General features: G+C 42.2%; 1 protein-coding gene across 1 annotated transcript; it reads left to right on the top strand.

Moving 5' to 3' along the window:
* The first annotated feature begins 919 nt into the window (after window positions 1-919).
* Window positions 920-15,555, top strand: LOC123492059 (eukaryotic translation initiation factor 6-like). Its single transcript, XM_045223969.1, has 7 exons — window positions 920-1,021; window positions 1,463-1,598; window positions 3,084-3,169; window positions 3,439-3,614; window positions 9,907-10,083; window positions 10,345-10,526; window positions 14,943-15,555. The coding sequence occupies exons 2-7, from the start codon at window positions 1,492-1,494 to the stop codon at window positions 14,950-14,952; spliced, it is 738 nt and encodes a 245-aa protein (XP_045079904.1). The 5' UTR covers window positions 920-1,021; window positions 1,463-1,491; the 3' UTR covers window positions 14,953-15,555.
* The last annotated feature ends 2,861 nt before the right edge of the window (window positions 15,556-18,416 follow it).

Raw genomic sequence — 18,416 nt, 5'->3', positions numbered from 1 at the left:
GGGCAATAGTCATTTAGTTCAGTTACCTTTGCTTTCTTGGGTACAGGAACAATGGTGGACATCTTGAAGCAAGTGGGGACAGCAGACTGGGATAGGGAGAGATTGAATATGTCCGTAAACTCTCCAGCCAGCTGGTCTGTGCATGCTCTGAGGACGCGGCTAGGGATGCCGTCTGGGCCTGCAGCCTTGCGAGGGTTAACACGCTTAAATGTCTTACTCACGTCTGCCACGGAGAACGAGAGCCCATGGGCGGCGCACAATTGGCCCAGCGTCGTCCAGGGTAGGGGAGGGAATGGCCGGCAGGGATGTAGCTCAGTTGATAGAGCATGGCGTTTGCAACGCCAGGGTTGTGGGTTCGATTCCCACGGGGGGCCAGTATAAAAAAAATATGTATTCACTAACTGTAAGTCACTCTGGATAAGAGCGTCTGCTAAATGACTAAAATGTAAAATGTAAATGTCTTTGGGAGCGGGCCACGTCAGTGGTACTGTGTTATACTCGAAGCGGGCGAAGAAGGTGTTTAGCTTGTCCGGGAGCAAGACGTCAGTAATCTATTTTATTCCTTTCACGGTTTCCTCCCTATTGATGAGATTAATTTTGTTCTCATGTTATAATATTGTGTCACAATGGATCACAATGGAAATGTTTTTAAAAACTTTTTTGTGTCATCCACAATGATTTAAATGGCATTGTACTGTGTGGTTGTATTGTCTTTTAAAATGGTCAAATAAATCGAATCATACTTCAGGTCAGAAAGCCAGAGCTCTAGGAAGAGGCCCGAGTTTCCGACTTGGAATTCCGACATGGATAATAGTTCAAAACGATTTTTCCCAGTTGTCCTGAACTTACTGAAGTCGGGAGAGTTCCGAGTTCCCAGTAGTTTGAACGCGGCGTTGAAAGTGCCAAACACAAGGCATGCGTTGGGTGTCGGGGTCTACGCCATGACGTTGACGAGGAAGTGAACACGTGTGGGGGAAAATAAGGTATCCACGCTTGCTGTGAGGCCACAAACCGTGAGAAGGTAAAGTTATTGTTATTGGCATAGCTAATCCGATTTGTCAAACAGATCTGGTAAACATTAAAATGTAGCTCTATAACTATAGTATGTATGGGAACCAGCCCGTGGTCTTGGAAAATGTGTTCAGTTAACATTACTCAACTTGTAAATTTGAGGCAACTTCCACTCCACTAGCTAGATTGCTAACGTTAGCCATATGCATTGCGTCGTAATTTATTGCAATGAATGTGGTGGTAGTTGTCATATTTGTAGCTATGTGCCATTGTAGTTGTATAATCATCTTTGGATACTCTACATCTTATAATAAGCTAAATTGCCAAATTGGGCTAACTGAGATTAGAGCTATTTAATGAGTAGATAGGCTTGGCTAGTAGTAACTCATTGATAGTTAGCTAACAGTAGCAAGTGTGTAATCATCTTGACGGGTATTTTATTTTGTTTCAGAAAAGTTCTGTCAACTGTAAAACTTCAACATGGCTGTCAGGGCATCTTTCGAGAAGAACAACGAAATAGGCTGCTTCGCCAAATTAACAAACACATATTGTCTAGTTGCAATTGGCGGGTCAGAGAACTTCTACAGGTAAGAGATGTGGCTTCTCTTCCAGACGTAGTTAGCTAGCTGATTAGATCGAACCTCCAGCGGCATAGCTACGCTAACTAGCTTGAGGTTGATCCGATAGCCCATTTAAAACCTTGATTTGGCGATACTTCCCTAATTTTCGCCTTGGAAGGCACCGGTGACTTCTAAACTCCCATTGCTAGTTGTATGTGGAACGTAGGAATTTAGGAAATGCTCCATTAAATGAAATTAATTTTACGCCATGAAGTAATCAGAATTTATACGCCACCATCTTTTCCATTTCCGATCTTCTCTCATTGATAAAGACAGGTGATTGTCATTCAAAGCACACTTTTTTTTCCTGAGTCACGCTCATGAAACAGCACTTTGGGTTGGACACTCACATTTACGTCACATTTACGTCACCTGGCTTGATCAAGAGAACAGAGCATAAGAGTAAATTCCATAACAAATGGACAAGTACATTTGTATTGTATTGAAAGCTTACAGAGAGTATTGTCAGCTTTCTCCAGGGAATGTTGTTATAAATGAGCATAGAGTACCATAGTATAAGTCATAATACCCTAGCGGTCAAACAGGGAAATGGTTCCAATTGTTTTTCCACCATTCATTTTTCCCATAGGGGATTTTACTCTTAAAATAAGGGCTGTGTTTTGTGTAGGCTTACCCTGTCATGACGTTTTGATAACAGTAGAAATCTCTCTAGGACAAGGTGACTTATCAATATATTCACCTGAATTTACCTCCCAAAAATGAAATGCTTATTAGATGCTAATGTGGCTATCATAAAGAACTACAAATGCCATGATTATCTGGACGAGGCTGCCGAATCGAGGCAAAGGTAGGAATTTCTGGATTAACTATCTAATGTTAGCTAAATGTAGTAATGAATAAATTGGCTACATTTCTTTAAATTGACAATTCTGTGAATTGTCTACTGCAAGTTTTAAATTGACACAATACCTGTTAGCAAAGGTATCGGCTCACAGGAGGTTGGTGGCACCTTAATTGGGGAGGATGGGCTCGTGGTAATGGCTGGAGTGAAATGAGTGGAATGGTATCAAACACATAGTTTCCATGTGTTTGATGCCATTCCATTTGCTCTGTTCCGGCTATTATTATGAGCCGTCCTCCACTCAGAAGCCTCCACTCTATCAGTAGAGATGGCGTGCAGGAGCTTGCAGGGATTTGTAGTTTTGCATGATGTCTACTTTGATGCTAATTAGGATTTTAGAATCTGAGAGTAAATAGAGCCGAATATGTTGATAAATGTCACCTTGTCCGAGAGAGATTAACATGGTTATCAAAACGTCACGCCAGGGTAAGCCCTTATTTTACGTTTCTAAAATCCCCTATGGGGAAAACGAATGGTGTAAAAACGATTGGAACCATTTCCCTGTTTGACCGCCAGGTTTTATGAGTATTATGACACCTTCGCTGTGGGGCTCTATTTCTGTCATGGTAACATGTAATCTATGATTACAGTGTCTTTGAAGGCGAGTTGTCAGAAACCATCCCAGTTGTACATGCCTCAATAGCAGGATGTCGGATAATTGGAAGAATGTGTGTGGGTGAGTATAGCTCAGTAACAGATTAACGTTGAAGGTCAAACAGCTAGGCTTTGTGCAAGTGCACAAAGAAACACAAAGCAATGTCATCAGTTCAACAGGAGAGTGGAATAATCAATTACGCTTTATGTAAGACCAATTCTGTTCTTTATATTTTCTGAAAATAATTTAGGTAATTGACTGTCATGATGAATGTGCTAAATTTAAAACAATTTTTGCACTTAGCCCAGCGAACCCTGCTCAACTACTTACACACTATGTTTGCTCTTCAGGGAATCGTCATGGACTCCTGGTGCCCAACAACACCACGGACCAGGAGCTGCAGCACATTAGGAATTGTCTTCCAGACACGGTGAAGATCCAGAGGGTAGAGGAGAGGCTCTCAGCACTGGGGAATGTCGTAGCCTGTAATGACTATGTGGCGCTGGTGCATCCTGATCTGGACAGGGTGAGAAAAAAACAACTGTCTCTTGCCTCATACCTTTTACGTTTGTCATGCATGATTGCAGTGCTGCCAACTCTCACGCATTGGGCGTGAGACACGTATTTGACCCTCTTCACACGCCACACTTATTTCTCACACATTGAAGAAGTACTGCTTTTATTTTCTAATTCAGTGCGTTAAACTTTCAACTGTGCCTCCAAATTGCTTTGAAATGGGAGCATATGCGCCTGCAATTCTACATCATAAGCATTGTAACCTCGGCAGCTTCACCTGGGAGATCCACCATTTTCTGCCACCACACTGTGAACCGTGGCAGATTGAAACTTGTGATTCGTTTAGTAAAGGGCCTGGGACCAAGGCGATTGGATGCGCGTTTGTAAAGAAATTGCCCTCACAATTTGAGTGGCGCATACTGGACAGGCATGTTGGTTCTCCGCTGAACAAAGTTAATGAACTCAATTGTCAAAAGAGCAGCACGGCAACTTGTAGCACTGTTTTGTACACATAATTGTCAACAAATGAATTTGCTGTCACTCCTGTCGCAGAGTGCTTCCTTCTGACAGCATGTGATTAATATAGCCTGCTACTAGTTATTCAATCCCCCACTTGCATGAGCCTAGATCCATAGGCTACATTATTCACCTCAGTTGGTCATTGGCAATTTAGCACTAGGTTCATTAGGCTGTTACATTGAAAAAGGCAGCGTTCAGCAGGGCATTTGGTAGTGTGACCTGATTGGTCTAACTGTATTAGGAACATTATTTTGCCCAATCAGATTGTGAACCCAAATGTCTAACGGATTCTAGTGGGTCTGGGGGGGCCAATACATTGAAAGTTAATTTGGGTTGGGTGTTAGGGGCAGATTTAGCCTATGTCATCTTGTCTTAAGGAGATTTATCTGTAAAAAAAAAAAATCTTTCACAATAGCTGATGTAAGTCATTAGAACAATTCCCATCCCCTACAATGGGCTAAAATATAGACTAATTAGTGTTCTAATCTCTGTTATTTCTCATATTATTTAACTTCTTACCAATTTTGCTGGTGTAATTAGGCTATTTGAAATCTGATATGCCAACTCGTGTCTTTTGATTTTAAATGTTTTTCAATGGGGGTATTTTTGTAAGCATTTAAGTCAGTGGTTCCTAAACTGTGGGGCGCGCTAGTAATAATTACCGTATAAATTGCGTTTAAAAAGGAAACTTAGATACGTTTTAAACTTTGTTTGACAAGTGGCTCTGTAAGGTCATGAAATTACCTTTTAAATTATATACAGTGGGGAGAACAAGTATTTGATACACTGCCGATTTTGCAGGTTTTCCTACTTACAAAGCATGTACAGGTCTGTAATTTTTATCATAGGTACACTTCAACTGTGAGAGACGGAATCTAAAACAAAAATCCAGAAAATCACATTGTATGATTTTTAAGTAATTCATTTGCATTTTATTGCATGACATAAGTATTTGATACATCACAAAAGCAGAACTTAATATTTGGTACAGAAACCTTTGTTTGCAATTACAGAGATCATACGTTTCCTGTAGGTCTTGACCAGGTTTGCACACACCGCAGCAGGGATTTTGGCCCACTCCTCCATACAGACCTTCTCCAGATCCTTCAGGTTTCGGGGCTGTCGCTGGGCAATACGGACTTTCAGCTCCCTCCAAAGATTTTCTATTGGGTTCAGGTCTGGAGATTGGCTAAGCCACTCCAGGACCTTGAGATGCTTCTTACGGAGTCACTCCTTAGTTGCCCTGGCTGTGTGTTTCGGGTCGTTGTCATGCTGGAAGACCCAGCCACGACCCATCTTCAATGCTCTTACTGAGGGAAGGAGGTTGTTGGCCAAGATCTCGCGATACATGGCCCCATCCATCCTCCCCTCAATACGGTGCAATCATCCTGTCCCCTTTGCAGAAAAGCATCCCCAAAGAATGATGTTTCCACCTCCATGCTTCACGGTTGGGATGGTGTTCTTGGGGTTGTACTCATCCTTCTTCTTCCTCCAAACATGGCGAGTGGAGTTTAGACCAAAAAGCTCTATTTTTGTCTCATCAGACCACATGACCTTCTCCCATTCCTCCTCTGGATCATCCAGATGGTCATTGGCAAACTTCAGACGGGCCTGGACATGCGCTGGCTTGAGCAGGGGGACCTTGCGTACGCTGCAGGATTTTAATCCATGACGGCGTAGTGTGTTACTAATGGTTTTCTTTGAGCCTGTGGTCCCAGCTCTCTTCAGGTCATTGACCAGGTCCTGCCATGTAGTTCTGGGCTGATCCCTCACCTTCCTCATGATCATTGATGCCCCACGAGGTGAGATCTTGCATGGAGCCCCAGACCAAGGGTGATTGACCGTCATCTTGAACTTCTTCCATTTTCTAATAATTGCGCCAACAGTTGTTTCCTTTCTCATCAAGCTGCTTGCCTATTGTCCTGTAGCCCATCCCAGCCTTGTGCAGGTCTACAATTGTATCCCTGATGTCCTTACACAGCTCTCTGGTCTTGGCCATTCTGGAGAGGTTGGAGTCTGTTTGATTGAGTGTGTGGACAGGTGTCTTTTATACAGGTAACGAGTTCAAACAGGTGCAGTTAATACAGGTAATGAGTGGAGAACAGGAGGGCTTCTTAAAGAAAAACTAACAGGTCTGTGAGAGCCGGAATTCTTACTGGTTGGTAGGTGATCAAATACTTATGTCATGCAATAAAATGCAAATTAATTACTTAAAAATCATACAATGTGGTTTTCTGGATTTTTGTTTTAGATTCCGTCTCTCACAGTTGACGTGTACCTATGATAAAAATTACAGACCTCTACATGCTTTGTAAGTAGGAAAACCTGCAAAATCGGCAGTGTATCAAATACTTGTTCTCCCCACTGTAATATAATATAACCAACTTTGAAAACACCAGCTAGCTATAACTGTGGTTTAAAAATCGCCTATATTTATAGTAAGAATTTGCCAAAAAAGCTATCCGAATTGCTGTTTTCTGAAAATTCTAATGTCAATTGTACAATATGGGCGATTGGTTATATTATATACAATTTGAAAGGTAATTTCATGACCTTTCAGACCCATTTGTTCAACTAGTTTTAAAATGTACTACGGTTTCCTTTTTAAATAAGTGTATACAGGTAATTCTGATATGTATCCTGGAAGTCAAAGTCCTGTTGACCTGAACATTACGAAAATGTGTCTGATGGATAGCTGTGTATCAAAGCTTTCCAATGATATATGTTTAAAGGGTATAAGTGAGCAATAATTTGTTGTATATTGACATTGTTTTGTCATTGGGGGAAAAAGGAATGGGATGGAGGGATGAAAGGAAGAGTGATAACAGAGAAAGCTACCATTGCTGCACTGCTATCACACATTTTCCAACTCTAGGGACATAGACCTTAAAAAAATAAAAAGACACCACCAGGCAAATGCTCACCTTCGATGGCCACTGGCACGCTGGAGAAGTGTGCACTTCTTGGATGAATCCCGGTTTCAACTGTGCTGGGCAGATGGCATTTAAGTCAGTGGTTCCCAAACTGTGGTGTCGTGTGGACGAGCGGTTTGCTGACGTCAATGTTGTGAACAGTGCCCCCCCCCCCCCCACCCATTTGGGAGGCCCCCCTAGCTTTTTTTTAAAGGTATGTGACCAACAGATGCATATCTGTATTCCCAGTCATGTGGAGTCCATAGATTAGGGCGTAATGAATTTATTTCAATTGACTGATTTCCTTACATGAACTGTAACTCTTTGAAGTTGTTGCATGTTGCGATTTTATATTTTTGTTTTATATTAATGGCTAACAACATGGCTACACGGATTATCTTGTATTTTATAAATGTTTTGTTTTTGCACTCTCTTTGCACACTCATGGCCCTTCATTACGCAAGGCTTTGATCAACACTAGTGGCACCTGCTGGTCAAAGGAATTTAGAGCAGGTATATTATTATAGATGACGTCCCACACACCGTAGCGCGTGCGCAGGGTAGCCTTTTTCTCTTATAACAAACCAATCATGTGGTTGTTCAGCGAAACTAAGCCTCGGACGTCATTGATCACGTGATTCTGATAAAGTGATACAGGCATCGGCACACTGTTTAGCGATTTCGGCCCATGCCTCGGAGATCCGGTATCCAACGTAACATCATTACTATATAACTCATTCATTCATCGAAAGTTTATTTTCAAATGCAACTATTTTAGCAGGTTACATTTATACGTCAAGATTTCAAACGCTAAGATGTTTGTGGAATATGTCAAGTGCCGTGCAAATATGTTACCCATGGGGCGGCACACAATTGGCCCAGCGTCGTCCAGGGTAGGGGAGGGAATGGCCGGCAGGGATGTAGCTCAGTTGGTAGAGCATGGCGTTTGCAACGCCAGGGTTGTGGGTTCGATTCCCACGGGGGGCCAGTATAAAAAAATATAATGTATGCACTCACTAACTGTAAGTCGCTCTGGATAAGAGCGTCTGCTAAATGACTAAAATGTAAATGTTACGTTTTTGAGGTGTATTGGAACAACCAGTCATTGGAACATACTGCAAACTTATTCCCTTCAGCCAGCCCCATTTCACATTTTAAAACACTAACATTGGAGTCCTCTGAATTATTTTAATGTGTACTTGAACACAATACAGTGGGGGAAAAAAGTATTTAGTCAGCCACCAATTGTGCAAGTGCTCCCACTTAAAAAGATGAGAGGCCTGTAATTTTCATCATAGGTACACGTCAATATGACAGACAAAATGAGAGAAAAAAATCCAGAAAATCACATTGTAGGATTTTTTATGAATTTATTTGCAAATTATGGTGGAAAATAAGTATTATGTCAATAACAAAAGTTTCTCAATACTTTGTTATATACCCTTTGTTGGCAATGACACAGGTTAAAAATTTTCTGTAAGGTTTTCACACACTGTTGCGGGTATTTGGGCCCATTCCTCCATGCAGATCTCCTCTAGAGCAGTGATGTTTTGGGGCTGTTGCTGGGCAACACGTACTTTCAACTCCCTCCAAAGATTTTCTATGGGGTTGAGATCTGGAGACTGGCTAGGCCACTCCAGGACCTTGAAATGCTTCTTACGAAGCCACTCCTTCGTTGCCCGGGCGGTGTGTTTGGGATCATTGTCATGCTGAAAGACCCAGCCACCTTTCATCTTCAATGCCCTTGCTGATGGAGGGAGGTTTTCACTCAATCTCACAATACATGGCCCCATTCATTATTTCTTTTACACGGATCAGTCATCCTGGTCCCTTTGCAGAAAAACAGCACCAAAGAATGATGTTTCCACCCCCATGCTTCACAGTAGGTATGGTGTTCTTTGGATGCAACTCAGCATTCTTTGTCCTCCAAACACGACGAGTTGAGTTTTTACCAAAAAGTTATATTTTGGTTTCATCTGACCATATGACATTCTCCCAATCCTCTTCTGGATCATCCAAATGCACTCTAGCAAACTTCAGACGGGCCTGGACATGTACTGGCTTAAGCAGGGGGACACGTCTGGCACTGCAGGATTTGATTCCCTGGCGGCGTAGTGTGTTACTGATGGTAGGCTTTGTTACTTTGGTCCCAGCTCTCTGCAGGTCATTCACTAGGTCCCCCCGTGTGGTTCTGGGATTTTTGCTCACCGTTCTTGTAATCATTTTGACCCCACGGGGTGAGATCTTGCGTGGAGCCCCTGATCGAGGGAGATTATCAGTGGTCTTGTATGTCTTCCATTTCCTAATAATTGCTCCAACAGTTGATTTCTTCAAACCAAGCTGCTTACCTATTGCAGATTCAGTCTTCCCAGCCTGGTGCAGGTCTACAATTTTGTTTCTGGTGTCCTTTGACAGCTCTTTGGTCTTGGCCATAGTGGAGTTTGGAGTGTGACTCTTTGAGGTTGTGGACAGGTGTCTTTTATACTGATAACAAGTTCAAACAGGTGCCATTAATACAGGTAACGAGTGGAGGACAAAGGAGCCTCTTAAAGAATAAGTTACAGGTCTGTGAGAGCCAGAAATCTTGCTTGTTTGTAGGTGACCAAATACTTATTTTCCACCATCATTTGCAAATAAATTCATTAAAAATCCTACAATGTGATTTTCTGGATATTTTTTTCTCAATTTGTATGTCATAGTTGACGTGTACCTATGATGAATATTACAGGCCTCTCTCATCTTTTTAAGTGGGAGAACTTGCACAATTGGTGGCTGACTAAATACTTTTTTCCCCCACTGTATATTTTTATGGTCATCCCTAGTACATTGTCTGATGTAGGGGACGTTGACACACTTCCCATGTTTGTTTAGGAGACTGAGGAGATCCTGGCAGACAGTCTGAAGGTGGAGGTGTTCCGTCAGACAGTAGCAGAGCAAGTTCTAGTGGGGAGCTACTGCGCCTTCAGCAATCAGGGGGGACTGGTACACCCCAAGACCTCCATAGAAGACCAGGATGAGCTCTCCTCCCTACTCCAAGTGCCTCTGGTGGTGAGTGATGCTGCTTATGCTCATTTGTACATCGTCCTTAGCCCCGACTGCAAGGCTCATGTAGATCTGAATCAATCTGATACATATAAGCAATGTGGTAATAGATCTACCTTGTCCTCTGATAGGCTAAGTGGACATTTCTCCATATTGTTTTTGTTTTTGATCTACTTAAGTGCCCAGGGGGGCACGTTGCATGAAGTTGGTGCTGAGTTCTTGAGTCGTTCCCAATTCTCCTCCTCTCTGGCCCCTCCCCCTCCACAGGCTGGAACAGTGAACCGTGGTAGCGAGGTCATCGCCGCAGGGATGGTGGTAAACGACTGGTGTGCCTTCACTGGGCTGGACACCACCAGCACAGAGCTGTCGGTCATCGAGAGTGTGTTCAGACTGAGCGAGGCTCAGCCCAGCGCCATCGCTACCACGATGAGAGACTCTCTAATTGACAGGTGAGTGATCACTTCTGACACCATGAGAAACTCACAAGTTTTAGGCATCGTCATTCAGAGGTTGCTTCATTTCCCTTTTCCACTAAAAAAAATCTGTATGAAAGGAAAGGTAGGGTTAAGATTGAGCCCAAGAAACAGGCATAGCCACTCCATCCGTTTGTAATGCATAGTCGTCTTATGTCACAGCGCGTGGCTTTTAGTTGTTGAAGCGGCATTTGGCCCGTGGGCTGTATGTTTGAGGCCCCTGCTTTCATCCGTTTAGAGATCCTACTTTTTTCACCATCCGACTTTCATAAAATCATGAGCGATTTGCTCACGTTCAACACTTGACTCAGTCTATGTTCTGAGTAGGCTATTAAAGTTGCCATACAGCCTCCTTTTCACCTCTTTTATCATGTGATTTACCTGACAATGAGGGTGCTCGAGTTGTTAGGCGAATGCAGCCGACTAGATGAAAGTCGATGAGTGAAGTCGGGGGAGGTGCATCTGCGACAGCTGAAAGTCGGCCACTGTTGTTCTTTTCAAATGGCAAGGCTCAGATCAACATGGCAGTGTGAAAGTAGTGCCATTGTTTAAGAGTTTTTGTGTAATTATATATAAAATATATCTCTAACCTCCATACCACAGACTAACAAACTGAAATCATATGTGTGTATCCTACATTGTTCAATGTATATATCCATTGTATACATTAATTGTGGCAAAGTCGGTTCCTGTTTCAGTCACATCTTTGGTCACGTTCGTGTGGGTCAAACAAAAACACCCTAATGATTGGTTGACAATGGAGCCTCCCACAATGCAGGCGATGGCTGCACTTTGAAGTTTTTGAGGAGCTGCAGAAACTTGCAGTCAACTTCATGACCTTTCATCACATGAACATTTTCTGATCTCAAAATGGGGTTGTGGGCCAAACATTTTTGGGAACCCCTGCCCTACAGGGGTGGTTGCGGCCGATGACGTAACAAATCACCTTTTGTAGGCTGTTGGTTTTTGGAATGCGCAGATAAGTGTAAGAAAAACGATTTTGCTTTTTTACACTTAAAGAGGAACTGTCACCGTTTTAGCACCATTAAATCTCATACAAATTGTTCATATACACTAGCCATACTCAACAGGCGGACCGCGGTCCGGATCGGGACCCAGAACGGGGTCAATGCCGTTGACTGTAATAGTACAATAAACAAGGTGCGATTTTGAAATTTGGTAGTGCGTGGGCAGTTTTCCTCTGTCATTCACTGACAGACCTTAGAGAGCTATCAGAAATGTCCAGTTGATCAACTACTAATCAATGTTAACTAGATAGGTAAGTTAGGCTAACCAGCTATCTAAATCTTGTAGTTATCATAGCCAGATTACGTGTCCAGGGGCCTCGACCCCAAGTGGGCCCCCATTTTGAGTTCGTTGAGTCACTCGGGTATCATATGAACACACAAGACATGGCAAAATGTGTAGAATCGCAGGAAATTAGCTTTAAAATGGCAAAATGTTCTCTCGCCAACAAGAGGGGTGAGGGTTGCGAGGTGGGGGTTTGTTACTACGCCGATAAATTACAATATCCATCCGGGAACATTGCCACCTAGGAAATTTGTATGACTGGACCTTCTCAAATAGTAATTGAGTATCCCTGATATACACCCTCGGGAAGAATGACACATTTTGTGACCAGTAAGCACATAGATGTGCTACTTTTCATGTTTACATAAATTCATAGAATGTTTGGAAATGAAGTAGAGTCTGGAATTTGTGAAAATTCTACACTGAACAGAAATATAAACGCAACATGTAAAATGTTGGTCCCATCTTCCATGAGCTGAAATAAAAGATCCCAGAAATGTTCCATATGCACAAAAAGCTTATTTCTCTCAAATTTGTTTACATCCCTGTTAGTGAGCATTTCTCATTTGCCAAGATAATACATCCACCTGACAGGAATGGCATATCAAGAAGCTGATTAAACAGCATGATCATTACACAGGTGCACCTTGTGCTCGGGACAATAAAAGGCCACTCTAAAATGTGCAGGTTTGTCACGCAACACAATGCCACAGATGTCTCAAGTTTTGAGGGAGCGTGCAATTGGCATGCTGACTGCAGGAATGTCCACCAGAGCTGTTGCCAGAGAAGTGAATGTTCATTTCTCTACCATAAGCCGCCTCCAACCTCGTTTTAGAGGCATAAGCTACGGACAATGAACACTATTGCATTTTATCTATGGCAATTTGTATGCACAAAGATACTGTGATGATCCTGAGGCCCATTGTCCTGCCATTCAGCCGCCACCATCACCTCATGTTTCAGCATGATAATGCACAGCCCCATGTCGCAAGGATCTGTACACAATTCCTGGAAGCTGAAAACTGTCCCAGTTCTTCCATGGCCTGCATACTCACCAGACATGTCAACCATTGACCACGTTTGGGATGCTCTGGATCGACGTGTACGACACCGCGTTCCAGTTCCCGACAATATCCTGCAACTTCGCACAACCATTGAAGAGGAGTGGGAGAGCGTTCCACAAGCCACTATCAACAGCCTGATCAACTCTATGCGAAGGAGATGTCGCGCTGCATGAGACAAATGGTGGTCACACCAGATACTGACTGTGAAACGTGAATGTGGACCAATCCCTGACAACCCGTACATCAAAACGTAGCTACGAAGCTTTACTTTGTAACCTGCTATGTTTTTTTATTTAGTGTCTCTGAAAACATCTGAATAATTTCAGTCAAAAGATGTCCGATGACCGTGAAACACCCTCAGGACTTTCCCATACTTCCTGGCAATACAGTGTCACATCCATCTTACTGATAGGTTGAGGAATACCCATCGCAAAAAGCTAATATGAAGACCGCCGGTTTCACAAAAAGGGCTGTTCCAGATTTTAATGTTCTTTGCGCAGCACTTGTTTTACATTTGGGCTCATATTGCATAAATATCATACCAGTATTGGGATTTTTAGAAATGGGAAACTGCCACTTAAAAAAAAATCTTTATGTATATTGACAACCACATTGACATTTAGTGAAACATTTTTTTTTTTTTGGGGGGGGGGGATTCCCGCATAGCTTCCAGCATAGCTTCCAGCATAGCTTCCATTGTTTATAATATGCCATGCCATTTAGCAGACGCTTTTATCCAAAGTGACTTACAGTCATGCATGCATACATTTTTTTTTTTTTGTGTATGGGTGGTCCCGGGGATCGAACCCACTACCTTGGCGTTACAAGCGCCGTGCTCTACCAGCTGAGCTACAGAGCTGTTTGTCGTGTCACCTAACACCCTACTGATATTAAATAAAACACCAGCTTGAATTTGTTTAATTTGAGGGACCTAAGAAAATGTTTTGAAGCTCATTTCCTGCAATTTTACGTAGTTTAACAAGACTCATGACATCTTTTGGGTAGACTAGTTAATGATGATAATAATGGATAAGGAAGTCTCGACCCGATTTCCCCAAATGTTATTCTGCTACCATATGTTTTATGATACTTTATATGAACCCTCAATATAATTATGCATATTCTCTTTTACAGAAAGTGATTTGATAGCGACAGTCACACATTGTATAAGATTACTTCCCAGTCCAATTTCTTTGGCTCCTTCTAGAGAAGGTCGTAGCTCAGCTTCTGAATGGCATGGAGACAAATCAAAGATATTTCCATGTGCATCAGTCGCGTCTTCCTCTGGCATTTTATCGCTTGTTTCTAGCATAAAGCATCACGTATTTATGCTTTGTTTTAGATGGGTATAAACAATCAAACTGTAAAAAAACGAATGTTTGCCACTCAAATCAAGGAAGGTCCCACCCCACGAAACGTTGGCGCCCCCTAGGTTGGGAACTCCTGAGCTATAGTCTTAGTCACGTACTGCATAGCTAGACTGTTGAGATTCCCAATTACTGCTTTTTTTCGTCGGTTTTTGTCAAATATTGAGAGTGAAACTGAAACGGTGCATCGTCTGAATGGCTGGAGGCAGCAAAAAATGTACTAGCTGTGATGTACAACCTGATAGCAATATTTATTAGACTACCTAGCGATTTATTGGTGAATTTTATTAATCATGCATTGACTGCATCCGTATAATTCTGCCAACAATGCCTTGCTATACACATAATGGAATTATTTGTCAAATATAACCTATTTTTAAAACCAAGTTTGTTTTGAAGCATAAATGACAAATTTGATATTTTGGACAGATTATGACAGATATTATTATCGGTTTGTTTCATTTCTGCACAGTAGGTAAAAGTGTCAGTTACTCTTAAGTGTGTATACATTACTGTATTTATACTTGGGATATTGTTTTTCAATGGGAAGTTCTAAAATAACGTTAAGATGCTGATAGATACTTACTGGAATCTTTGACGTTATACTGCTACAGCACCATTTCTAATATGACATTATTTCTCTTTTCCAGCCTCACATAAGATGCCATTCCGCCTTGAATGAAAGGTTTAAGCCATCTCTGAAAAACAGGTGCAGAACACTTGCTATCATCTGATATGGTTAACACGTTCCACGTTTTGCATTGGAGATTTATGGGATATCAATGCTAGACTTCATAATTCCTTAAAGACATGCTCCGGTACTTTGGCGACCTAAGAAATTATTTTTTAAACCTCCCGCTTTGGGCTGGATGTGTCAATGTGTAGTTTGTACATGCATAATATATGAGAAGAATTACCTCAATTAGCCACGAAATCCCTAGTTTGAAAGCGACTGTTTTCTTGAAGGTGTGCTGCGCCATTTTCCTTACATTTACCCCCACCTGGGCCAGTACCCTAGCAATTCGAGTTCTAGCCAATGAGCATCAGCCCCTCTCATTTGAGTGACGGCAAGCAAGAGGCCTGCCCAGCGTTATCCAATGAGGTGGAAGGGCAGAAACAGCGAAGAGAGTGCAATGACGTGATATGTAACTTGTCATGGAAATACAGTGCAATCTAAAAGTATTCAGTATTTTTCACATTTTGTTACGTTACAGCCTTATTCTAAAATGGATTAAGTTTTTTTTTTTTCTCCATCATCAATCTATATCACATTTACGTAAGTATTAGGACCCTTTACTCAGTACTTTGTTGAGGCACCTTTGGCAGCGATTACAGCCTCGAGTCTTCTTGGGTATGACGCTACAAGCTTTGCACACCTGTATTTTGGAAGTTTCTCCCATTCTCCTCTGCAGATCCTCTCAAGCTCTGTCAGGTTGGATGGGGAGAGTTGCTACACAGCTATTTTCAGGTCTCTCCAGAGATGTTCAAGTCCGGGCTCTGGCTGGGCCACTCAAGGACATTGAGACTTTTCCTGAAGCCACTCCTGCATTGTCTTGGCTGTGTGCTTAGGGTCGTTGTCCTGTAGGAAGGTGATCCTTCGCCCCAGTCCGAGGTCCTGAGTGCTCTAGAGCAGGTTTTCATCAAGGATCTCTCTCTGTACTTTGCTCCGTTCATCTTTCCCTCGATCCTGACTAGTCTCCCAGACCCTGCCGCTGAAAAACATCCCCACAGCATGATGCTCCCACCATCATGCTTCACTGTTGGGATGGTGCCAGGTTTCCTCCAGACGTGACGCTTGGCATTCAGGCCAAAGAGTTCAATCTTGGTTTCATCAGACCAGAGAATCTTGTTTCTCATGGTCTGAGAGTCCTTAGGTGCCTTTTGGCAAACTCCAAGCGGGCTGTCATGTGCCTTTTACTGAGGAGTGGCTTCCGTCTGGCCACTCTACCATAAAGGCCTGGTTGGTGGAGTGCTGCAGAGATGGTTGTCCTTCTGGAAGTTTCTCCAATCTCCACAGAGGAACTCTGGAGCTCTGTCAGAGTGACCATTACCTCCCAAACCCGATTGCTCAGTATGGCGGGGCGGCCAGCTCTAGGAAGATTCTTGCAGGTTCCAAACTTCTTTCATTTAAGATTAATGGAGGCCACTATGTTCTTACGGACCTTCAATGCTGCAGACATTTTTTGGTACCCTTCTCCAGATCTGTCTCAACACAGTCCTGTCTCAGAGCTCTATGGACAATTCCTTCAACCTCATGGCTTGGTTTTTGCTCTGACATACACTGTCAACTGTGGGACCTTTATATAGACAGGTGTGTGCCTTTCCAAATCATGTTCACCACAGGTGGACTCCAATCAAGTTGTAGAAACATCTCAAGGATGATCAATGGAAACAGGATGCAACTGAGCTCAATTTCGAGTCTCATAGCAAAGGGTCTGAATACTTATGTAAATACGCTTTATTTATATATATATATATATATATATATATATATAAATAAAAAAACTTCATCCATTTTAGAATAAGGCTGTAAAGTTAACAATGTCACAAAAGTCATGGTCTGAATGCACTGTATATCTGCACATATGTGACGTAGTATGCAATTTTCAGGGGCCACTTTTGGCAAGTAAGTGCTACTTTCATAACTACTGGCTAAAAAGTATACAAAAGTACCGGAGAATTTCTTTAACTTTGTACAATGACCATGTATGGTTTTTTAAATTTAAATGGTGATTTTTCTGTAAAACAGCATCATAAAATGTTAAATTTGAATGGCAGGTTTTAGTTCCTCGATTTTAACCATTTTGAAGCTGGCGTTAAAAGATGGTTTCCATGCTGTGGGAAACTAGTAATGTTAATGTTCCATATGTGAAGTGGAAAATGTACATTAAGTCTGTCTGCCAATTACATTACAGTGGTTGAGATGTGGGGATAATCCCTGCTGATTTTTGCAATGTACAATAAACGGATTACCCAGTAAAACCATGTATTTGTGTCACAATCTGTTGCTAATCCTCAAATTAACTTAGATTTTCTTACCTTGAGTTTGAATGAGACCTTGCGGTTGTGGTCAAACTTTTGAGTGAAGAGACATTCTTTTAGGGCTGGATTCAATCGGTAGCACTGAAGATCATCATGCTGGCATGATTTGAAATTTAAAGGCAATGTTTCAAAAATTGCGGAGACCGCATTCACGGTAAACGCTGCGTATGTCAGCTCAATTGGAAGTTGCGCTATAGCGCTGAATCAGTGATACAGTTTGATAAAGGTTGTTTTTTTTACTCTCCCCTGTCCACCTACAGTGGGGAAAAAAAGTATTTAGTCAGCCACCAATTGTGCAAGTTCTCCCACTTAAGATGAGAGAGGCCTGTAATTTTCATCATAGGTACACGTCAACTATGACAGACAAATTTGAGAGAAAAAAAATCCAGAAAATCACATTGTAGGATTTTTTATGAATTTATTTGCAAATTATGGTGGAAAATAAGTATTTGGACACCAACAAACAAGCAAGATTTCTGGCTCTCACAGACCTGTAACTTCTTCTTTAAGAGGCTCCTCTGTCCGCCACTCGTTACCTGTATTAATGGCACCTGTTTGAACTTATCATTATAAAAGACACCTGTCCACAACCTCAGTCACACTCCAAACTCCACTATGGCCAAGACCAAAGAGCTGTCAAAGGACACCAGAAACAAAATTGTAGACCTGCACCAGGCTGGGAAGACTGAATCTGCAATAGGTAAGCAGCTTGGTTTGAAGAAATCAACTGTGGGAGCAATTATTAGGAAATGAAAGACATACAAGACCACTGATAATCTCCCTCGATCTGGGGCTCCACGCAAGATCTCACCCCGTGGGGTCAAAATGATCACAAGAACGGTGAGCAAAAATCCCAGGGACCTAGTGAATGACCTGCAGAGAGCTGGGACCAAAGTAACAAAGCCTACCATCAGTAACACACTACGCCGCCAGGGACTCAAATCCTGCAGTGCCAGACGTGTCCCCCTGCTTAAGACAGTACATGTCCAGGCCCGTCTGAAGTTTGCTAGAGTGCATTTGGATGATCCAGAAGAGGATTGGGAGAATGTCATATGGTCAGATGAAACCAAAATAGAACTTTT

Source organism: Coregonus clupeaformis, chromosome 12 (assembly GCF_020615455.1).
Source record: "Coregonus clupeaformis isolate EN_2021a chromosome 12, ASM2061545v1, whole genome shotgun sequence".
Lineage (NCBI taxonomy): Eukaryota > Metazoa > Chordata > Actinopteri > Salmoniformes > Salmonidae > Coregonus > Coregonus clupeaformis.
The sequence above is the reverse complement of the archived record's forward strand: the minus strand, read 5'-3'. Positions and strand labels throughout refer to the sequence as shown.